At 39.5% G+C, this 25,452-nt stretch overlaps 2 protein-coding genes across 2 annotated transcripts in view; one reads left to right on the forward strand and one right to left on the reverse strand.

The window, feature by feature from the left end:
- Positions 1-25,452, forward strand: part of scamp5a (secretory carrier membrane protein 5a) — a 210,555-nt gene that overhangs the window by 111,493 nt on the left and 73,610 nt on the right. The window lies entirely within an intron of this gene.
- duox (dual oxidase) lies at positions 381-24,710 on the reverse strand. The gene is made up of 33 exons (XM_056265012.1): positions 24,165-24,710; positions 23,442-23,525; positions 23,190-23,354; positions 21,357-21,538; positions 21,075-21,276; positions 20,469-20,635; positions 20,232-20,292; positions 17,704-17,800; positions 17,198-17,288; positions 16,819-16,921; positions 16,185-16,351; positions 14,139-14,314; positions 13,911-14,029; positions 13,682-13,822; positions 12,049-12,162; positions 11,738-11,940; positions 11,472-11,657; positions 11,139-11,352; positions 10,282-10,375; positions 9,940-10,100; positions 9,763-9,829; positions 9,585-9,668; positions 8,830-9,008; positions 8,472-8,702; positions 8,056-8,155; positions 7,923-7,972; positions 7,673-7,800; positions 6,295-6,448; positions 5,789-6,021; positions 1,313-1,471; positions 1,075-1,230; positions 743-871; positions 381-503 (listed from the first exon to the last, which is right to left on the reverse strand). The coding sequence occupies exons 1-33, from the start codon at positions 24,226-24,228 to the stop codon at positions 381-383; spliced, it is 4,584 nt and encodes a 1,527-aa protein (XP_056120987.1). The 5' UTR covers positions 24,229-24,710.

Here is a 25,452-nt window from a genome sequence, read left to right on the forward strand (position 1 = left end):
ATTGAATAATACTGAATTTATTGATCATCCATTACAGAAATGTATAACATATGTACTTTTGCATTCAGACAGAGAGAAAAAAGAAAAGAAAAATGATTAATTTAGCATAACAAAAGATCTTTCCTCTGGCAGTAATCAATTTCTTTGAATGAAATGCACCCCTAATATGTTTGTTACTAAAACTAATTTTTGATTTGATTTGATGACTGCTTTATAATTCTATTTGACCTCAACATGTTCTTTACCAACTAGAAATGTTGGCTGTAGAAAACTCTGTTTTAAAAGGAATAAATGAGTCCAGCCCTTATAAAAAGAATAAATATTGATTTACTAAATGATTCGCTAACAGTTATTCCTTAAATAATTCCCACATAAACAGTCTAGAAGTTCTCATAATGGTGAAGAAAATGTGTCTGGTCTCGTTTGTTCATTTGTTGGCAGGCCTTCTCGACATTCTTAGTCAGACCGGGAGGACCACAGCTGAACACGCCGATCTTTTCCACCTTTAAGCAAGAGTAGAAAGAACCGCTCATAAATTGCGTTCGTGAGGTTGATATAACTGCCACATTGATTACATTTTATGACTTATTAACTTAAAATAAAAATGACTTCCTTCACATGAATCCATGTAAATCACAGATATTCACTAATACTGGATGATAAGAAAAAAGTAACGGTGTAGAGTTTAACGGTAAAGCTGTAATTTAGGGATCTAGATCTGATTTAGATCTGTCTTTCTGACCTCCGGATGAACTTCCTGTAGCGAGCTGAGAAAAGCCAGAAAGGGGGGGCGACCGAAGTGTGTGACGGACCGCAGGCCGGTGAACAAACTCCTGTTCCTCACCTTCTGAAAGTGCCGCTCACACACATACTTAAAAAGAGAAAGAGAAACAACCAGACATGACTTCATAGCTGTTCAGCGGCTATAAATGATGTCACAGTAGTTCAGTGGAATGGATTATAAACCAATTGTGTTTAGTCATAAACTCATTCTCATATGAGCCCTATTTTAACGATCTAAGCGCATGGTGTAAAGCGGACGGCGGAAGTGCACTTAGGGAACAATGGGTTTACCAGCATGGTGGTGCGGAGATCGAATTTCTCAGCCAGCTGTGTGATGTAGATGTGCACTGACACCAGCTCCTGGCCATCCATGTCCTCCACCTCTCTGATGATGTCAGACACCCACTCGAACTGACGCTGGGTCCGCGTCACCCAGATAAAATACACCTGGAGCCGGAGGACACGTGTCTTTTAAATCTTCAATTAAGGGACATTAAAAAAAAAATGTTTAAAAAAAAGGAAACTGTACCTTTTTGCACTGAAATTTGACCTTGACTGAAGATTTGAAGACCAGGTCTTTTAGGATGGAAGCGAAGGGTGTGACTCCAATCCCAGCACCCACCAGCACTGACACCTCATAGTCTGTCCACTCCTGGTGACCCTCCCCAAATGGCCCGTCCAGATACAGCTGTGTGTGAATTATCGTTTTATGAAGATAATGAATAAAAAAACAAACATTTCATTTGGCAAGTTTAGTTCAATTGAAACCATATACTTTTACATATATATTTATAATCTCACTTAAAGGATTATTAGGAACACCATACTAATACTGTGTTTGACCCCCTTTCGCCTTCAGAACTGCCTTAAAGGAGAACTCCGGCGCAAAATGAACCTTTGGTCTAATTACACATTGTTACCTAGTCAACCGTTATCTGAGATTTGTTTTCATGATTATCGAATGTAAATAGTTTTATCTCTAAAAACAGTTTAGCCTATAAAGCTAGTATAACGCTAGTATATTGGCATAGTGTAATGACAAATAAAAATCGCTTGTTAATACCACTAACAAGGCTCAAAATAGCCTCACACTAACACGGTAGCATAATGAGGGTCCCTACCTTCAAACCGAACTTTGTCAGTGTCCAGACAGTTTAATAAGAAGATATTTTAAACATACAGTCAACTTCGCGTATACAGGCAGAAGCCATCTTTGAAATACAGCCTTTACCAGTCGATCTACGAACGCCGATCCAAGCCTGCTGTTCGCGCTCACCTTATCACAACTTATAGCTCGTTCACATTCTCACCAGCGCACTTGGATCGGCGCAGGGGCGGACTGGCCATCTGTGTGATCTGGAGAATCACAGAACGGCCGGTACTCCAGGACAGCCGGCGGGCCGGCCCACCACCCGCCACACACGCAGTCACAGAGAGGGAGCGAGCTAGAGACCTTGCGTGTGTGTTAGGGGTGGGAGAAAAAATCGATCCATTGCGATTCTCTCTCCAACGATTCTGGATCGATTCTGCGAATTCCAGAATCGATTCTGAGCTTAGTTTTTAACCAGATGTGCGATGACGTTGAGTTTGCTTTAGAAACACCCGTATTCTGCTTGCTTCCAATTCCTCACACACATACACCACTCGAACCTTCCGTAAAATAATCTTTCATAAAGTTCGGAAAGGTTGAAGCGAATTACAAGGACATTCACAGGCTTCATTGCAAAGGATACGCTGTGAGAGACGCGCGCTTTCTTTGATGTTACACTTGAAGTGTGCTGTCTCGCCCGGGTAGATAAAGAATCGTTCTGGAATCGGATCGTGACTCCCAGAATCGGATCGGATCGTGAGGTGACCAAAGATTCCCACCCCTAGTGTGTGTGCTAGTGTGCGCGTGTCTCACGGGATGATGTTAGGAAGTGATATTCAGCTTGCTACATTTTAATGATTACAGTAGTTAAAACAGCTAAACTTCAACATTTTAGCTGTAAAATGCCACAGTAGCTAATAGTAAGAAATATGTTGTGCTTTTACTTTTAAAAATGTTGGTAACGTTACAGTTAATCCTTACAAACTTTGAAGATTTTAAATACAGAAGTTACATTTGTAATGGTGTAGCCTATTTTCATTTAGATGTGGTATTATTATTTGTGCAGTAGCTAAGATTAATTACTGCATAAATTAATTAAGATTATTAAGTAATACATTCATTTTAAGACAGCATGGAATAGATTGTATAATGCTGTTAGCTATAATTTGGATGGTATAGTATCAGCCACAATTAAAGTCTTGTGACACATGCCTGGTGGCAGGCGTTATTGTTGTTGTTGTCGAGTTTCCGCGCGCCGATTGCCTTGGGCCGGGCCTAGACAAAGTCCAGGGCCGTTTTTTTGTCCCAGTCCGTCCCTGGATCGGCGTTCGTAGATCAACTGGTAAAGGCTGTATTTCAAAGATGGCTTCTGCCTGTATACGCGAAGTTGACTGTATGTTTAAAATATCTTCTTATTAAACTTTCTGTACACTTACAAAGTTCTCAATGCTTCGGTTTGAAGGTAGGGACCCTCATTATGCTACCGTGTTAGTGTGAGGCTATTTTGAGCCTTGTTAGTGGTATTAACAAGCGATTTTTATTTGTCATTACACTATGCCCAATATACTAGCGTTATACTTGCTTTATAGGCTAAACTGTTTTTAGAGATAAAACTATTTACATTCGATAATCATGAAAACAAATCTCAGATAACGGTTGACTAGGTAACAATGTGTAATTAGACCAAAGGTTCATTTTGCGCCGGAGTTCTCCTTTAATTCTACGTGGCATTGATTCAACAAGGTGCTGAAAGCATTCTTTAGAAATGTTGGCCCATATTGATAGGATAGCATCTTGCAGTTGATGGGGATTTGTGGGATGCACATCCAGGGCACGAAGCTCCCGTTCCACCACATCCCAAAGATGCTCTATTGGGTTGAGATCTGGTGACTGTGGGGGCCATTTTAGTACAGTGAACTCATTGTCATGTTCAAGAAACCAATTTGAAATGATTCGAGCTTTGTGACATGGTGCATTATCCTGCTGGAAGTAGCCATCAGAGGATGGGTACATGGTGGCCATAAAGGGATGGACATGGTCAGAAACAATGCTCAGGTAGGCCGTGGCATTTAAACGATGCCCAATTGGCACTAAGGGGCCTAAAGTGTGCCAAGAAAACATCCCCCACACCATTACACCACCACCACCAGCCTGCACAGTGGTAACAAGGCATGATGGATCCATGTTCTCATTCTGTTTACGCCAAATTCTGACTCTACCATCTGAATGTCTCAACAGAAATCGAGACTCATCAGACCAGGCAACATTTTTCCTGTCCTCAACTGTCCAATTTTGGTGAGCTCTTGCAAATTGTAGCCTCTTTTTCCTATTTGTAGTGGAGATGAGTGGTACCCGGTGGGGTCTTCTGCTGTTGTAGCCCATCCGCCTCAAGGTTGTGCGTGTTGTGGCTTCACAAATGCTTTGCTGCATACCTCGGTTGTAACTTATTTCAGTCAAAGTTGCTCTTCTATCAGCTTGAATCAGTCGGCCCATTCTCCTCTGACCTCTAGCATCAACAAGGCATTTTCGCCCACAGGACTGCCGCATACTGGATGTTTTTCCCTTTTCACACCATTCTTTGTAAACCCTAGAAATGGTTGTGCGTGAAAATCCCAGTAACTGAGCAGATTGTGAAATACTCAGACCGACCCGTCTGGTACCAACAACCATGCCACGCTCAAAATTGCTTAAATCACCTTTCTTTCCCATTCTGACATTCAGTTTGGAGTTCAGGAGATTGTCTTGACCAGGACCACACCCCTAAATGCATTGAAGCAACTGCCATGTGATTGGTTGATTAGATAATTGCATTAATGAGAAATTGAACAGGTGTTCCTAATAATCCTTTAGGTGAGTGTATATATGTGTATAAAAAGTCACCACATATAACATAATATAGTATAATTAGTGCTCTCAAACGATTAATAGCGATTAATAGCATCTAACATAAAAGTGTTTTTACATCATACACACATATATATTTACAAACTTTTATGTTAGATGCGATTAATTGCAATTAATTGATTTGAGAGCCCATAAGTAAGTGATCATGTACATCCATCCGGTTGTTATCTCAGAATAAACCTCCGACAGGGTGATGAAGACCCCGACACGAAGCGGAGCATCAGCCTGAAGGGGGTTTATTCTGAGATAACAACCGGCTGGATGTACATTATCCCGCTTATTACACGGCTACTTGCCACGTAAGTAAATAATTAGACACGAAATATTGATCTGAGTTCTTTAAATGCAAAGCTTCCGCGGAGAGAGCAGTTGCTAGCGCGGCAAGTTCAAACTAGACAGACATTTAAGAGATACGGTATACAGTCATACCACTTATTGCACAGCATTTCACCACATAAATAATTATGGAGATAAGAGATATTGATTTCAGTTTAAACTGTTTTAAAATCGTACCTGTTTGTATCTTATAATCCAACAGTGTACAAAACAATAGTCACAAAATGGCAGCAGCTGTGTTTGTATGAAACAAGAGAGAGCGAGTCCATGATACTGGATTGCATAATTAAATAACTGTTCACAAAATATTGATTTGACTGAGTTTTAATATTTTATTAGCTCACCAAGCGCAAAACTTCCACGAAGAAAAACCGTTCCTAGCAAGCGTATAGCGCTGCTGACTTCAGTAACCCGGATGAGTCTGTGTTAACTATTTTCAGCGGTTGGTATCTGGGAATAACATACCGCTGGATGGCGCGATTGACCAATCAGAATCAAGTATTCCACAGAGCCGTGTAATAATATAATACATTGCTTGTCTGGCTTGGGCATTTTACATTAAGGAACTACGTCTACCTGATCTGATCCTTAAAATAAATGTGTTGGCATAACCTGATACATTCAGGTTTATCCTCCACATCTATATAATCCAAACATAAACTTTTACATCCTTGCCTTGGGATATCCTCCAAGCTCCTGGAGTTTCTCAGGGGTGTAGGCCTCTCTGAGTTTGCTGGTCCAGGGTCCCACTGCACGGATATGAAGGCTGAGGGTCTCCTCGTGGGGTGCGGAGGTCAGGGTGAAGGGGTGGTACTCATCCGTGCCCAGCGCCAGGCATGCGATACGTACCCACTGTCCCGAGCGGTAGACAAAACCTTGAGGACGCTTAAACTCCAGGTATGTTACATCTGCCAATTCAAAGGAATTGAGAAGCGCGTTTGTTATCATTGTTACCTCAGAATAACTGGTGATTTTAAACATATTTGACAACAAAGATGTGATATGACAGGACACCTGTTTGTGTGGGTTTTATATCATTTTGAATTTGACTCGAGATTCCCTGTTGTGAGACGCTGTATGATTTCACAGCCAGAGCAATTAGGAGTGACACTTTACAACACATGACAGAGCACTGTGTGAGTGCCCTGGGAGACTCGCAGATAAAAGAGCTTTGTGTCTACCTGAGGGCAGCAGCTCGGCTTTCACCACTGGGATCTCCACCTTCTTCCTGTTGAGGCTGATGAGCTTGTCCAGGAGGAAGAGGAGGCCCGGGGGGATCAGGTAGATGTGGAAGCGGGGCTCCTGAAGGAGGGCGTAGCTGCCGTGGATCACCGTCTGTCACAGGAGACGAGAGAAAGAGGGGAAGTCAGATGTGTAACTCTCTCACGAAACGAAATGAAACAAAACAAAAATCAAACAAATAAAATGAGTTATTGTTGCGGTTTCTTTTTATTTCAAAACTAAAGATAACATTTACCAGTCTTTTTTGAAACAAAACAATCAAACAAATATATAAAAATAACATTCCCAGTATTTTTTATACATTTTTATTTTAATTAATTAATATTAATATTAATGGATACATTTTGTGTGTAACCGTGTTAAAGGGATAGTTCACTTTGAAATGAATTTTTGATATGTTTTAGCTTACCTCAAGGGCATCCAAGATGTAGGTGTCTTTGTTTCCAATTTTGATATTTTTAGGTCAAACCGTTCTTGTCTGTCAGTCATATAATGCAGGTCTATGGTCACCACCTCAAAGAGCATGCACAGAGAAGTCCAAATTAAACATGATTTAATGACTCGTAAATGTAAGTACACATTGATGGCCTAAGACACGAAACGAGCGGTTTGTGTGAGAAAACGAACAGTATTTATATCGTTTTTACCTCTTGTAACGCACAGACCGAAGCGCCGGCGCCATCAGATCACTTGGACGTGGCTGTGTTTACAAGAGGTAAAAAAGATATAAACACTGTTCGTTTTCTCACACAAACCGCTCGTTTCGTGTCTTAGGCCATCAATGTGTACCTACATTTACGAGTCATTAAATCATGTTTAATTTGGACTTCTCTGTGCATGCTCTTTGAGGTGGTGACCATAGACCTGCATTATATGACTGACAGACAAGAACGGTTTGACCTAAAAATATCAAAATTGGAAACAAAGACACCTACATCTTGGATGCCCTTGAGGTAAGCTAAAACATATCAAAAATGTATTTCAAAGTGAACTATCCCTTTAATTTGTCCTCAACGTACTATAATTTGGTTATAGTTGTTCAATGAAACACTAAATTGCAACTTTGGGTGATTGTAATCTTGACATAAACATTATTAATTTTGTCCTCTTTACCTCAAGTCACACAAAAAACTATTTTTTTTCAGGACAAGCAAATAAACAGTTGAAGTGTCTATCAAAAAGGCAATTAAAAATCCTACAGCCGCCGCTACACTGTTATGATTTCTCCTACTACCAGTATTTTATCCATATTTAACATTATTTTTCTCAGTACACTCAGACACTCATGAAACTAGTGGTGTGCCTTTTTCCCCTCACCAGGACATAGACGAGCACATAAAGGTGGTGTGTGATCCAGAATCCTCTAAAGCTGATGCGTCTGAAATAGTGTGAAGCGAAGACGTACATAAAAGCAAAAATCAGCAGCAAAAGGACCCCAGTGAGACCTGAAAGAAAAAACCCAGAGGTTTACAAAGAACACACAAACCATACATCCACAACAATAATACATTCAGTCTATTAATTAATCACTGGTTATATCAAAACAACTTTGAATATGCAGCCATACCAGGAACTGTCTTGAAAAACCAGAAAGTCCATTTCAATGGAAGCTCAGACCTGCAAATGATCAACACATAGCATTAGTTTATTTATATATTTGAATTATATTATATATTTATCAAGATCAGTCCAATAATTACCCATTGTTGGAGAATACTCTAGGAAACAAGCAGGCAAGAATGCTGAGGTCACTGATGCAGAAAATGTAAACGTTGACCACATGACCCAAACTGTGAACAACTGTGGCACAAAAATAACTTTAATAAATAAAATATTTAGTGACCAAATAATTAGTACATAAATATAATGAATGTATTACACATCACTTTGAGGAAGTTACAAAACACAATGGAACTTTGAAACCCGATCATTGAGTCATATATGCCATAAACTTCAGAAGCATGACTTGGCGGACATACAAATTGTTAAAGCAAAATTATGGTGATTACAAGTTCCACTGAATTGTTTATGTGATTATTTGTTTATGTGGCACACAAGGAAGTTTAAGTATTATTAAATGGCGTTTTGCACGTAGAGGGAATTGTCCTGCCCTGACCTGAGAGGATGACAGCAGTTATAGCCATGTGACGGTGGAGGTCAATGGCCGCATCGAATGGGATGTATCTGTTGAGGAAAGTCTCTCTGCACATGGTTATCAGGTTACGGCACACGGATAGGAGCATGTAGGGAAACAGGAAGGAGATGGCGGCCGCAGAACCGCGAGACACAAGCACGCCCACTATGGAGGTCTCCGGGATGCCACTGGCGTGGGCCTGTAAACCATAATCTAAAAACATCGCTATTGGTTTGCAACCGTTAGTGTGGAACTCCAGTTTCATTTACAACTAATCATTCAGAGTCCTTAAATATGCACAATACAATATTCGACGACGAAAAGAGATGGTGACACTTACAGTAGCATCTTTCCAGTGCTAGTCCAGCTGTGATCCCGTACATAATGACTACGCAAATGATATGCCTCCTGTAGTTTTCGATGAAGCGCTTGAACTGCTGGATCCATTTCTTCACTGGGTTTCGGTTGTAGCGCTCTCTCTGAGGACTCACGTACACCTTGGGGTTGCTTTGTCCAACTCTGGGGAAACTGGACATTTTAATAACGTGGCAAAAACAACATAGCTTTATTGCTCAAACTTTAAAAAAGGCTATAATGGCACAGTCTTTCAGTCTGTTCTGACTCGGGTCACTATATGTAACAGATTCGTGATTTTATCTGTATACTCTATGTGTATATGTCTTGGCTAGTTGGTGGGTTAGACAGACGGACAGAAAACGAATTAGACAGAATGGTGGATAACTGACTAGATAGAGAGAATGCCAGATAGATAACTATCTAGATTGTTATCCGCCTATCTGTCTGTCTAATTAGTTAGTTATCTTATTACTGTTAGTTAGACAGACAGACAGGTGGATAACTAACTAGATAGAAGGTCAACTCAAGATGATGACGTTTACCTGGCGGACATTATGTCACCGAATGGCATCAGTTCCCACAAATACTGATTGCCACATTTCTCAATAACCAACAAATGACGGGTTTCACAAAGGCTTAAATCTAACACCTAGCTGAGCTCCTAATGACCGTACACATGTCAGAACATGTTGAAAATGCAACGCATGCTCTAAAATGACCACGGCAGAGATATTATACATTAACGTCTTGGTCTGTCTTTGACGAAGTTCCTGGCCTTGCTCCCCCTCAGACCTGCGAGGAAGCTCTTCCACTGCCGAAGAACTACAAAAGAAAAACAACAACTTATCAGCTATGTTACAGAAAACTCATATGGCACTTTTGAAAATAAGTCCAAAGTTATATATTTTTTCTTTACCCATTTTTCTTAATGAAAGACACTCGCTGTTGACTGGCTAGTTTTTTCTTACCAAGTACTTCCATTCCTGAGAATACATGCACAGCAGTTTCAAAGAAAAATACCTCTGTGTTGAGTGTACCTAGAATTATAGAGACGTATGGGCGATTAGAGCATAAAGAAAAATATATCCTTCACCTTTAATATTGAGCTGAGCTGAATGGTCTCGCAGCAGAAAGTGAAAGTCCTCCCATGAGAAGTAATCTTTGTTGTGAAGACCAGCGGCCTGAAGCATAGCTGCTATGCCATCATCAGCCTGACTCTTGGATAGAGCACTTCCAGAGATATCAATGAAAGACCTGCACAAGAAAGGAGAAAATGCGTCTAGCAGAAAAAACTTCATTGATTTATATCATCTGGATCTCAAAGTTGTATATCATCTGAATCTTAATGTCCAGCGGATTATTTAAAAAATCTTTCCACAAATTGGTAACTTTTTTCTTCGAGGCTCAAAAAACAGGATCTGACATCAGAACCGACCTGAGTAAGGAAGTGAACTCTTGCTTGGACAAGAAGCCGTCTTCTTTGATATCATGCATTGAAAACAGAAGCTTAGACTTCTCCTCTGGTGTTCCTGAATTTGCAAGCCAAAAACAACAAAACATAATAACATAAAAACATTGTAAAACATTCTAACAACATGACCAGGTAACTTTGTAACACTGCAAAATTACAAAATTGTCACATCCCAACAACGTAAGAAGGGATTTTGTAGCATTTTGACATTGTAACACTGTTAGAATGTCACATTTGTGCAATTTTACACTGTGTTACTATGGTAAATTCTACAAAATTACCTTGTCACATTGTTAGGATGTTACATTTTTATAGTTTTATGAGGTTACAGTGTTACAATTTCACAATGTTACAATGCTACAAAGTTGCCTTGTTACACTGTTAGCATGTCACATTTTTACACTTTACAATGTAACAAGGGAACTTTGTAGCATTGTAACATTGTGAAATTGTAACACTGTAACATAATAAAAATATAAAATTGTAAAAAGTTCACATCCTAACAATGTGACAAGGTAATTTTGTAGCATTTACCATAGTAACACTGTAACACCAACACTGTAAAATTGTACAAATGTAACTTCCCAACTTGTAGCATTGTAACAGTAACATTTGAACCGTTTAAAATGGTACAATTGTAACATGATCCTGACAATGTAACAAGGTAATCTTGTAGCATTGTATCACCGTAACATAACACTGTAGGTGGTGTTAACTTTGTAGTTTGGTAAAATGATATTGTAAAACATTTATGGACCTGAGGAGATAAGTCTTAAGTTATTAAGACTAAACTACCATATAAAAGATCTGAACAACCTCACCTGTCATAAAAATGACAATAACATCCAGGAACTCTTGAAAGGAAAGGTATCCGTTACCGTCCTTGTCAGCCAGTGTGAACATAGACTCTACAAAGAGCGAGTCCGGCTTCAGACCGAACACTCTGGCAAATTCAACTCGGGTGAGCTCACACTGTAAAGCTTCTCGGGTCCTATTGCTCAAGTCTCCTGCATCACTTTTATTAATATCCAAGACCTGGAGTCAAAAAAGACATGTAAGATGCTACCTCTCAACTTTGTGACACATTGCCAGTGGAATGAGGACAAAATGACCGTTAGACATATGAAGAAACAACAGAAAGGTATAGGTTATACCTTTGAAAAAGCATGCTTGAAGAACGTCTCAACGATCTGTTCCCTCTGTTCTCTGGTCACTGCATCTCGAAGAATTTCTTTCTCACTCATTTCCGTCACAGTTAGACTCTGAATTCTGCCGTCCAGCTCAGATCTCATGTGATTTAAGAACTCTGACCTCTGACCAACGTCCTCAAAGAACAAAACCTTTCGGCCAGAAATCCAACTTAATGCCTCATTGAGCATTTGTTGCATAATGACAGCAGAATAAATTACCAAATTCTTACCAGATCATACTCTTTGGGGAACTTCAAGAGTAGAGCACGATGCTGATGGTCATTGGGTATTATCACTTTCAGATGTTCTTGATTTCCGAAGCTGTGCGAGCTGAGAAGGGAGCCGTTCTCATCAAAGGTCTGGAATACTTTCTTCTCGTTGAACGCAAGAGTGACCTGTCGGGGTGCCTTATTGTGCCCCAACCACTCTTTGGCTGAACACAGAAGTGAAATCAGACACCAAAAAAAACCCCCCAGAAGTTAATAAACTCATCTTCATTGGCATATCAGACCAACATGAAACTGCAGGTGATGTTACTGACCAGAAGTCCCATGAGCAGGTTCCTTGTGTTTTGTGGAACCTTTGAGCTTCTTTTGGAATCGTCTGTATCTGGCTGTCCGAACACGAGCAACTACACAAGCTACTATGTAGCTTACTGTCGAGAGATCAGAAAAAGTATGTGTGGAAAGATGCTTGGGTTGCATATGTATTATATTATCTAGCAGGTAACTTGTGGGAGTTTTTTGGCAAACAAAAGCTTGAAAGTGAAATAAGTTAAACATAAGTACTTTTATAATTCCAATTGTCTGAGTTAAATACATGACATTGTAATTCAATTATAGTTTAAAGGTGCAGTAAGCAATTTCAGAGAAACGCTGTTGATATTTGAAAATCACCAAAACACGCAACTACCCAAAAGGATCACACCCCTATCGTGAAAGCCCCGTCCCTAAATTCACAAACACGCTATGCAGCACAGGCACCCCCCCCCCCCCCCCCCCCACCCCCCCCCCCCCCCCCTCCCCTCCCCCATGAGTGGACACGCCCCTTACTGCTGATTGGCTACAAGTGTGTTTTGGTGCTCGGTCCGATCCACTTTCAGCCCCGTTTCTTAAAAATTGGGTAACGCTTTAGATTACAGCCCGGAAAGTACTGCGTAATTAAAGCAATTTTACAGCGTAACCTTCGGTAATTATAGTGTACCTATAAAGTACTTACAATATAAGTATAAGGGAACAATATTTTAAGTTTGGGGAATAAAGGGGTAACAACCAGGAGAATTAAAAAATTATTTATACTGTAAGTATTATAGAACTAAGGGGAACTTATTCTACTATTATGATATAACAATCTTACATTTGGGATCAATTTAGCAAGAACATACACTGCGTACCTTTTTGAAATAACGGTGAACCAGTACATACTGTATAGGCTTTATAAATGCATAGATATGTACCCTGTAATTTTTTAAATGTAATCTTTTTAACAAAAGTGCACTGAAAACGAAAACTATTGCAACTTTTGCTTAAATATTGTGGAAAGATACTCTTGTTTCATGTAGCTTGTTACCCCCTTGTTCCATGTAGTTACAGGGTAACAATAAAAATGCATACACACAATCTTATATCACTGACTCGGAAACCTTTATTTATTATACAAGTACCAAATACCCTGTAACCACATGAAACCAGATATATTTCCCAGTATTTAAAAAAATTGCAATAGTCTTAGCTTTTCTTGCCTTGAAACATGTTAGCCCAACTTAAACATCTGCACTTTTGCTAACAAAAAATAAATAAATAAAAGTATAAATGCATAGATATGTACCCTGTAATTTAAAAAAAGCCTATACAGTATGTATTGGTACACAATTATTACAAAAAGGTACGCAGTGTTCTCGCTAAATTGCTCCCAAATGTAAGATTGCTTATCATAATAGTAGAATAAGTACCCTTTACTTCTATAATACTTACCCCTTTATTCCCCAAACTTTACATATTGTTCCCTTATACTTACATGCAAGTACTTTATAGGTACACTATAATTACCGAAAGTTACTCTGTAAATTCCTCTTAATTACACAGTACTTTCCGGGCTGTAATCTAAAGCGTTACCAAAAATTGCTTACTGCTCCTTTAATTACTGCATACAAGTAAATTATGAATAACACTGACCAACAGGAAACAGGAACAGCACCGCCACTGTTACGCCAAAACCGGCTATGCTGCTGTTGTCAAAGTACTTCACAGAGACGGCCTTTGTGCAGGGGTGAAGATCGGAGGCTCTGATTGGCTGAGGCTGGGGGCAGGGATCACCTGTCCAAAAAAAACAAATCACAACTTTTCACTATGATTTTTTGTGTGTGTGTGTGGACTATGTTGATGCGCGTGGGTTGTTTATTACCGTCCACCCAGAAGAACGCTTTCTTTTGAATGTCGCCCTCCTCTGCACTGGTGACGTCCAGAATGACATCATGAAATGTTGTGTTCTGTATGGCTTGGATCTCCTCCTCAGTGAACAACCTGAGAGAAGGAGCAGCTGATACTTAGCCAGAAATACCTTTTACGTGTGCTCGTCTGACCAAATTGACATGGTTGTTTTTTTTGTAATCATCACCAGAAATTTTCCCACCCATTTTGTCTGTTCTCAAACCAGAAGCGATCAGCGTTCCTTATGCGTTCAAACTGGTCCAGGATGATGGCAGAAAACACTGGACCTGGTCCTTCCTGTGTTTCTAGTAGGCCACCCACAAACAGCTCTAGTCTGGAGGTGTCGTTCTCATATAACTCTGCAAGCTCCCTTAACAACTGAAAAGCAGTGAGAAGAGATTTAACTAAAGAGAGAGAAGATTTTGCATTTGAATGAGTGGCGTTTGCAAGTGCAAACAACGGCGCCACAATAAAGGGGTTTGTGGTAATTGTTATTAAGATGTTTGCTGATGGTTCATGCCATTAGGGGCTTTCGCACCGAGTAGTTCTAGGAACTAGCCATGCTTAAAGGGTTAGTTCACCCAAAAATGAAAATTATGTCCTTGATGACTCGACCTCATGTCGTCCCAAGCCCGTAAGACCTCCGTTCATCTTCGGAACACAGTTTAAGATATTTTAGATTTAGTCCGAGAGCTTTCTGTTCCTCCATTGGAAATGTATGTACGGTATACTGTCCTTGTCCAGAAAGGAAATAAAGACATCATCAAAGTAGTCCATGTGACATCAGTGGGTTAGTTAGAATTTTTTGAAGCATCGAAAATACATTTTGGTCCAAAAATAACAAAAACTACGACTTCATTCAGCATTGTATTGTCTTCCGGTTCTGTTGTGGATCCGCGTTCAGTGACGCTGCTGACGTGTGTCTGGTGCGCCCGAGCTTCGTTTACAGTCTGAGGGAGACGCACGCTGTAAACAAAACAATCTTCGCAAACATGTCTAACTGTGCGTTCACACCAGACGCGAATAGCGCGTCGAATTCCCGTCTACCGCGTCTAGTTTGACGCTTGACCACTTTGTGTTAATTCCCGCGTCAAGAGTGAAACTGACGCGCGTAAAAACAAAAGTTTGAAGCGAAATTTACGTGCGTCAGAAGCGATTTCCACACAGAGGAAGACTTGCATTTTTTTGCCCAGCCATATTTATTTGAACCCGAATACACGGACGCACCGGATTACACGTCAGCAGCGTCACTGCGGACTCGCGAACGCGGATTGACAACAGAACCGGAAGACAATACAATGCTGAATAAAGTCGTAGTTTTTGTTATTTTTGGACCAAAATGTATTTTCGATGCTTTAAAACATTCTAACTAACCCACTGATGTCACATGGACTACTTTGATGATGTCTTTATTCCCTTTCTGGACAAGGACAGTATACCGTACATACATTTACAATGGAGGAACAGAAAGCTCTCGGACTAAATCTAAAATATCTTAAACTGTGTTCCGAAGATGAACGAAGGTCTTACGGGCTTGGAACGACATGAGGGTGAGTCATTAATGACATAATTTTCATTTTTGGGTGAACTAACCCTTTAATGTTTTGACTTTTATTGTGACGGCGCAGCGGACCTTTATTTTGACGGCGCTGAGAACGCCAGAACCTGAGCACACAGTGCTCCCATTCTCCGTCTTCATTAGTTTACGATCTGTGTAACAGTCCTGTCTAATGCGTTACTAGAGAGAACTGTTATACATATAAAGTAGACAGTAATGAAAAGGTATTAGCATATGCCGTGTGGTTGATGTGTTGCTAGCTGAGCAGAAATTTATAATCATGTTTGGCTTGGTCCCCTCAAAGTTGTGTTGGATTTTCTCCTCAGCGTAAAGGTTAAGAGGCCCATCTATCACTGTTTTCCATGTTCATAGAGTTAGTTTGTGGAGTAAATATATAGGCTATAATCTGTGTGTACACGGCTTTTTAAAAAATGGCGGGTGCTGGTATTTTGCGTGCGTTCGGCCAATCAGCGTACACTAACGTCACGTATAGTTCCTATAGTTATGGTTTAGACCCTACTCTGAAGTAGGAGCTCAATTAGTTCCTCCAAAAGGAGTTCCTAGAACTAAAATTGTTCCTAGTTCCTGCGGTGCGGACAGGCCAAAATCCGGGTACTTTCGCCAATAATTCTAGAAACTATGAAAAGGTTCCTCCGGTGCGAAAGCCCCTATTGATACTGTAAACAGCACCTGTGTGTTATTCAGTTTAGGGCTGATCTCCTCCCAGGAGTTGACCGGCCGCATGTTGAGGGCCGCTCTGATCTGGTTATAACTCGGCAGCCCAAAATCACGCCCCCTCTGGATGGATAAAGCCACTGCATCAGAGCGTGGGAACCGCAAGGGGCCGTACATGTAATCTAATGGAGGAATAGAGAAGATGAATTAACCAATAGATCTTGATGTCAAGCATACACAAAATTCATCAGAATGGACAATTCTAGTTTTTTTTTAAAAAATACACAATTTATTATAAATGATTAATCAGTGCACATCATTTTTTTAAAGGGACAGTTCACCCAAAAATGAAAATCCCTATAATTAATGTGCCCCCATAATCTTTACTCAAAATAACTTGCTGTATCTTCTCTTCTCTGATGATGTGTTTTCTGGCATGAGGGCGGAGCAACCTGTCACTCACATGAGATCCACCAATAGCAAACCACAACCATCCAATCAATTCCTGATGGACAATCAAGCCCCGCCCTACCTTTTTTTCTTGTTCAAGAAGCAGTTTCACTCGGATATAAGTCACAATATAAATAACATAAGACTATAGCAACTTCCATTTCATGCCGACTTTCAATGAATCAAAAGAAAAACCAACCTCTCAAATCCTCAACAATGACGTTGTCCTCGCGCTCAGTGATCTGAGAAGCCATGCCCATTATTAGCTCATCTACATCCTGACTGGACTGCAGGTTTGGATTCTAAAACATATACACCTTGATATAAAATATAACTTAACGATATATTAATGTTATTATTGTTATTTAATCAGTTTAATTGAAATAATATCTAAACACTCATTTCTAAACAAAAATTGCATTTAATTAAATTGATAAATAAAAATGAATTATACAATATTTAATAAAGAAATCCTTTGGGACAAATTCAGGCAAAATTTTAGTACCAAGCCACCATGTATGAAATTTTAATTATATGGTCGCATAATCCAAACCAAACCCCCGTCTGTTATGACTCACATTTCGGTTCCAGAAGGTGTTGCATAAACGCAGGCCAGGAGATTTACTATCATCGTTGTTCACAGCACTTTTGTAGTGACACGTCCTGTTTCTGAATCCCCAAAATCACATTTCAACACAATTACAGATACAACTGAGGATTTTATACTACCGTTTCTATTTCAAATAAATGTTGTTCTTTTGAACTTTCTATTTATTGACGAATCCTGGACACAAACTTATTTAGGAGCACAGCTGTTTTCAGCACTGATAATAATAATATGATATGATTCTAGAGCATCAAATCAGCTTATAAGAATGATTTCTGAAGGATCATGTGGCGCTGAAGACTGGAGTAATGATGCTGAAATCTTAACCAAAACTCCAAACTCTTGAATGGTAGTAAATGTAATACTTAAGATTTTAATAGAAATACTTCAATATTACTATCAACAGTGTAAAAATGTAAAAAAAAATGTATAAAGGATCAGGTGCATTTTCCAAAAGTGAATAATTGAGATATGTACCTTTTATATACACCAGATGGCGCAAGAGTCAGTCCAAACCTCACAGCAGCGGCTTCAAACTCAGCAGAGATCCCTGGATCAACATGTTTCTGATAACCTGCAGAACGACAGAACGAAAGCAGCGCTGTACTATTCAACTCATATTATATATTCTGTTATTAGCTAATATTATTCGGTATATTTTTTTTACCAGTCCCTGCTGTTCACAAAAAAAGAAACCAAAATGAAAACAAATGAGTAATGTAACTGAAGTAGAGCTTACTGAACTGAAGTAGAGCTTACAGTAACATTCATTCGTTAAGTAACTTAACATTTTACAGTAACTTAACATTCAGTTAAGTTACTACACGTACTGCATTACTGCACTCAACAGAAATGACATGCTTGCAATCTGTTAACCTGTAATGACGTATATGCCGACTGCATGTTGTCATCTACATGTTACGCAAACCATAAGAGATATTTTAACAAACCACAAATTAGCCAACCTTTTGACTTGCGTATAAAGTCTTCTCCCGTTTGCAGCATATTCTGCCCTCAAACCACTCATTAAACAGGAACAGACCATCTGAGCCACATGTCAAGTGACCAGCCAGAGTTCATTATGTTCAATATACCAAAATAACACTAACAGTTCTATAAATAATTTTAAAGTGGAATATTCTTTTCTATTCTATAGAAACTCTGCTCTGATTGGTCAGATGGCCCAGTCTGTTGTGATTGGTCTAGGCTGCTCTGATTGGTCAGATGACCCAGTCTGTTGTGATTGGTCTACTCTGCTCTGATTGGTCAGGTGGCCCAGTCTGTTGTGATTGGTCTACGCTGCTCTGATTGGTCAGATGGCCCAGTCTGTTGTAATTGGTCTACTCTGCTCTGATTGGTCAGATGACCCAGTCTGTTGTGATTGGTCTACTCTGCTTTTATTGGTCAGATGACCCAGTCTGTTGTGATTGGTCTACTCTGCTCTGATTGGTCAGATGGCCCAGTCTGTTGTGATTGGTCTACGCTGCTCTGATTGGTCAGATGGCCCAGTCTGTTGTGATTGGTCTACTCTGGTCTGATTGGTCAGATGGCCCAGTCTGTTGTGATTGGTCTACGCTGCTCTGATTGGACAGATGGCCCAGTCTGTTGTGATTGGTTAGATGGAACAGTCTGTTGTGATTGGTCTACTCTGCTCTGATTGGTCAGAAGGCCCAGTCTGTTGTGATTGGTCTACGCTGCTCTGATTGGTCAGATGGCCCAGTCTGTTCTGATTGGTCAGATGGCCCAGTCTGTTGTGATTGGTCTACGCTGCTCTGATTGGTCAGATGGCCCAGTCTGCTCTGATTGGTCAGATGGCCCAGTCTGTTGTGATTGGTCTACTCTGTTCTGATTGGTCAGATGGCCCAGTCTGTTGTGATTGGTCTACACTGCTCTGATTCGTCAGATGGCCCAGTCTGTTGTGATTGGTCTACTCTGCTCTGATTGGTCAGATGGCCCAGTCTGTTGTGATTGGTCTACACTGCTCTGATTCGTCAGATGGCCCAGTCTGTTGTGATTGGTCTACTCTGCTCTGATTGGTCAGATGGCCCAGTCTGTTGTGATTGGTCTACTCTGGTCTGATTGGTCAGATGGCCCAGTCTGTTGTGATTGGTCTACTCTGTTCTGATTGGTCAGATGGCCCAGTCTGTTGTGATTGGTCTACGCTGCTCTGATTGGTCAGATGGCCCAGTCTGTTGTGATTGGTTAGATGGAACAGTCTGTTGTGATTGGTCTACTCTGCTCTGATTGGTCAGAAGGCCCAGTCTGTTGTGATTGGTCTACTCTGTTCTGATTGGTCAGATGGCCCAGTCTGTTGTGATTGGTCTACGCTGCTCTGATTGGTCAGATGGCCCAGTCTGTTGTGATTGGTCTACTCTGTTCTGATTGGTCAGATGGCCCAGTCTGTTGTGATTGGTCTACACTGCTCTGATTCGTCAGATGGCCCAGTCTGTTGTGATTGGTCTACTCTGCTCTGATTGGTCAGATGGCCCAGTCTGTTGTGATTGGTCTACTCTGCTCTGATTGGTCAGATGGCCCAGTCTGTTGTGATTGGTCTACTCTGTTCTGATTGGTCAGATGGCCCAGTCTGTTGTGATTGGTCTACTCTGCTCTGATTGGTCAGATGACCCAGTCTGTTGTGATTGGTCTACGCTGCTCTGATTGGTCAGATGGCCCAGTCTGTTGTAATTGGTCTACTCTGCTCTGATTGGTCAGATGACCCAGTCTGTTGTGATTGGTCTTTATCAGCACTGATACACATTGATATAAACAGTAACGCTGGTGTCAGTTTTATCATATCTATTCAAGCCCGAGTCCTTTTTACATTCAGAAACATCCATATTACACACTACATGGAAGATATCTGAAAAAGCATATTAGGGGCACTTTTATGTGATATGAGAGGTGAAGTGAATGGAACTTAAATTCTAGTGTGGCTTTCAGTAGCTGTGTCATCTGAGACTGAAACAAACCACAGATTACCATGTGCACATTCAAACACAACTCACCTGGATAGGAAGACACTTGTTTTCCCAGATAGGCCGGAAGCCACTCATAGAATGCGATATTCTGAAGAAAGACAAAACACATACACCTTCAATCTTCAAATCTAGACCAATGTCCCTATTTTCATATCCTAGTGTTCAAAGGAAATGTGAAGTGAAGTATACTGCGGTACATCCCTCCAAATTGGCAGCTGTGCTGTTACATGAAGTGAGTCAGTAATTGAGGACTATTTGCTTTACCTGTAATGTGGCAATAACCCTCTTTCGGGCATTTTGGAAAAGCTCTTCGTCTGACCAAGAGGGGTGTTCCTTGTACAGTTTGGAGGCCAGGTAATTATGGTAACGAAACCAAATAATTCCCTCAGTGACCGAAAAGATGTTCTCATTGGCCCAGGCATTCCCGAACTCTGAGAACACACAAAACGTGCACTTGAAAACCACAACTTGCAACATTTTCATGAGCTTCTTGCAATGCACTTAGGAAGACATTTGAGTAATAAAATAACACTTTATTAAAGGGTATTCATAACAGAATAAAAATAAGTAATAAACCATATAATATTGTGAAAATACAGTAATCAAATAAAACATCTAAAGGGGTTTAAGTCACTCCGCCCTGTATTGCATACTTTATTGCTTGGAGGAAACTATGGTTTACCTTGGTGCATTTTTGTAAGGAATGTTACAAGAAAGCGTGACTAGAAAATAGTTGATATTTCAAGTCTTACCAAACCAAAATTTCCTGATTATCCATGCAACTACTGGTTGTGAATGAATGATGCATGATGAATGAATGATATAGATGAATGTACTACAACTTTAAAAAGTAGCTGTTCCATATCTCACCATAGAGTTCCTGTGATCCGGGACTTTTGCTACTGGGGTCCGGTGCACTCCACATGAGGTAACCGCTGCTACTACGCCTGGGCATGTCCTGTGAGGAGCCTGAAGCTAAGAGTCCTTTTGAAAACCTTCTCAAGGCATCACACCATGAGCTGGAGGATCCATAGATGGAGCTGCCATCTATCCACGCGGACACGTGATTCACCTGAAATGAATTATGGGTAGATCAAAAACTCAACAGGCCCATTCCAAATCTCCTACAGTCAATTGTGACTACATGCGCACCTGTGTACGGGGATTGTTGGGACTTTTGCCTGTGCTCGGGTCCCACTCTGCTCTCTGGAACTGGAGAAGGACCGGTTGTGAGGAGTCAAAGACGGGATCTTCTTTTTGGACTTCAATATGCATGAACTCAGGTGGGCAACCAGGTCTACGGGATTCTGAGATCTCAGCCCACACATGGTAACCTAATGTAGCAATAAAGAGCGTGTGTTAAAGTGGCCATTGGAACTAAATTCTCTTTGACCTTTTCAAAACCAAGAAAACATCTTTTGAAAATAAGCTGCAAAAACATCTCATTGCATGTGAAACTCTCGAAGAACTCTATAAAGTGCTTAATTCTTAATAGCACCAGTGGATATTTTAAGCAATTTTGTTTTAAGCAATAAAATAATCTTTGTGGAATGTAAAATGTTCTTCTTTAGCATCTGGCTATATGGTTCTATTTTGGAACCTGTATTTTCAACAATTATTCACTGATAATTTTCCCAACCAAAATGCTGTTAACCTGGGAACCTCTGCAATCACTATCTATGTTTACATGCACCAAAAATAATCGGTATATTATCGGATTGATTGCTCAATCTGAATGAAAACCCTACAATAAACAGATAGATCCGAAAGAAATTTAGATCGGATTGAAAAGCGTAGTGTACAGTGGCGCTGTAGCGTGTAGAAAGATTGGGATGAAAAGTCCCCATTCATTGTGATTGCATGGAAAAGAGTGACCAGTATAATCTTTAAAATTTGCGTGAAAAAAAGTCAAAATTGTGAGATATAACGTATTAATTGCGAGAAAAAAGTATGAAGTATTTATAAGTATTTATTGTAAGATAAAAACTCGCATTTGCAAAAAAAGTCAGAATTGTTATATATAATCTTGCAATAAATAGAAAAAAGTCATAATTGGGAGGTATAACCACCTAATTGTGAGAAGAAAAGTCAGAATTGAGAGATATACACTTGCGAGAAAAAAATCAATATTGTGAGATAAAAAACCTCGTAATTGCGATAAAAAAGTCAAAATTGTGAGATAAAAAAACGTGTAAAATTGAGAAGAAAAAAAAGAATTGAGATATAAACTTTCAATCGCAAGATAAAATAATTGTGAGATTAAAAACTCATATTCGTGAGAAAAAAGTCAGAATTGAGAGATTATACACTTGCGAGAAAAAAGTCAAAATTGTGAGATAAAAACCTCATAATTGCGATAAAAAAGTCAAAATTGTGAGATAAAAAACGTGTAAAATTTAGATTTTTTTTTTATTGAGATATAAACTTTCAATCGTAAGATAAAATAATTGTGAGATTAAAAACTCATATTAGTGAGAAAAAAGTGAGAATTGAGAGATATACACTTGCGAGAAAAAAGTCAAAATTGTGAGATAAAAACCTCGTAATTGCGATAAAAAAGTCAGAATTGAGAGATTATACACTTGCGAGAAAAAAGTCAAAATTGTGAGATAAAAACCTCGTAATTGCGATAAAAAAGTCAAAATTGTGCGATAAAAAAACGTGTAAAATTGAGACATTTTTTTATTGAGATATAAACTTTCAATCGCAAGATAAAATAATTGTGAGATTAAAAACTCATATTAGTGAGAAAAAAGTCAGAATTGAGAGATATACACTTGCGAGAAAAAAGTCAAAATTGTGAGATAAAAACCTCGTAATTGCGATAAAAAAGTCAAAATTGTGAGATAAAAAAACTTGTAAAATTGAGAAAAAAATGAATTGAGATCGCAAGATCAAAATGAATAAGTCTGAATTGTGAGATTAAAAACTTGGCTGTGTCTCAGTCAACAGGCTGCACCTAGTTTAAATGAAGGAGACACTCACCGAAGGCCAGGGAGAGAAGAGTTCTGTTCTTGTATGACTGGAGACCGGATTGGCCGCTCATGGCCGTGTTGCTTATCTGGCGGGGGTTGGGCAGGTGTGGCTCCTGTCGGGGCAGATAAACTCCATCCCTATACTGCGCCGGCAAGAAGCGGACCAGAGCTGCATCTGTAGGGGCAACATCCTGATGTTTAGAACAAAATATTTCTTCATTTTCTTTTGTAAAAAGCATAAAAAAAGAATTAATTCACTCACCTGCAGCCCCTCGATCATGATATGCCAAATTATTGTACCAGCCATCATACCTTTGAACTTCCCAGGTAATGGCAGAACTCGCACCTGTTTGGTTCAAGATCAAAAGGGAGTTTGGCAACACTATAATAACTTACATGAATAAGTCATTAACAAACATTATATGATGATTCACAGTACTGCATGTATTCAAGATGGTCTTTAAATACACATACTTTTTTTTTTATCTAGGACTTTTTCAAATCTAATTTACACTCCAAAACTTAGTTTTTTGGTGTAAAATGAAGGTAGAAATATGCAAAATTCTGCTCTATTTCTAGGGCAAATAAAAGCTCATCTGACAATGAGACTTTTCTACACTGCTTATTTATTGCGAAATAGTTTTTTTTATTAACCTTGGAGCACAAAATACTGCAACACTTCATAGTTTCATGAATAAGATAACTGATATTATTATGTAATGTTTAACAAATGTTTAGTCAACGAAAAGCTAATGAATATTCAAATAGCTGGAAATGCATATTTTCCTATTTAAACAGAGTGACAACTTCTATATATAATTTTTCTTTATTATTATTATTATTATTTTTGTTTTTAACAATATACATTGCATTATTAGAATTAGAAAAATAATAGATAGATAGACAGATAGACAGATAGACAGATAGATAGATAGATAGATAGATAGATAGATAGATAGATAGATAGATAGATAGATAGACTCACCGACAGCTTGGCAGAGAACAGACAGTGCAGTTAAAGTCCTCCAGATCACCTCACATAAGCCCATTCTTGCAAAGCAATGAAGCACCTCTTCGCCCAAGAGCACTCCACTTCAGACTAGAGAAAACACTAAGTGCTGTGTGTGTACAAGTAGACCCAGCTTTCCTTTAAGAATGACAAAGCATGGACCTCGAAACAAATATTAAGGCAATTAAACCGAAAACACAGTCACACACCTGTCTTTAGAGAAAGCAGACCTCGCCTGTCCGCATAGATCGAATGGCAGTGAAAATAAAAGGAAGAGTCCGAGAGTGACGGAATGAGAGTCCGACCCACATCCACACCTGACTGTTTCGCACTGAGTTTACCATGCAGGGCTGGTCATGAGGTTGACACCTTTCTCTGGAAATACCAATCAATGCAAATCAAAGCTATTATTAGGAAGCGCGATCGTTTAAAAGATGAGCGCCGACCGGATCATCTTATTTCCAGGACTCATATTTCCCCGTCTTGTTTTACGGCTCTCGTTGCGTCCACAGGTGAGTTGCAGTGCGGCATTGTGGTTGGGTTGAGATTTGCAAATGTCTATTAAGCGGGATCTAATTCTGTCAGACTTGGAGAAAAAGAGAATAAACTTATGATAATCAAAATGTGCGCTTACCTGGACCTACCTAAGCGGCATAACGGGCTGTTATATGAGTAGCGTTTTCTGTGTTGTAAAAAGTATGCTCTATAGAGAGCCTCTCTCTCTTTTATTTGTATTTTATTTTATTATAATTTTTTTTTTTACTATTTGTTTCAACAGGATTGAACTAGCCTATGCCTAATTTTTACCACTAAAGTTAGAATTGAAAACTATCACCCCGCTAGGGAACGTTCTCATAACTTTGAATAACTTCCAAGCTTCTGAAGTTAGGAACGTTCTAGGCTACGTTAACATAACGTTCTTTTAAAGTTATCAAGGTAGGCTACATCGTTTTCCCTGAAAAGTGTTAGTTGAACGTTCATCTGTTGTTTGAAATGTTATAGTAGTAGGCTACTTGTTACTTTTGAATGTTCTCTCAAAATTCTGAAACGTTCCCGCAATATGTTTGAATTATTAGTTTTTTTTAAACATGTAGGCTATAAAACTGGACGTTTAGCGTTCAGAGAACATTCATAAATAAAACTTAAAACTTTTAACTAAAAAAAAAAACACTTGAACGGTAGCAAAACATTCTTACAACGTAAATCGCTTGTGAAATGAGGTAAACACAGGCTGCTCGAGCACATCTGTACGATATTTCAACAA

The sequence above is a fragment of the Rhinichthys klamathensis genome, unplaced genomic scaffold (assembly GCF_029890125.1).
Source record: "Rhinichthys klamathensis goyatoka isolate OS25496 unplaced genomic scaffold, OSU_Roscu_1.1 h1tg000228l_1, whole genome shotgun sequence".
Taxonomy (NCBI): Eukaryota; Metazoa; Chordata; class Actinopteri; order Cypriniformes; family Leuciscidae; genus Rhinichthys; species Rhinichthys klamathensis.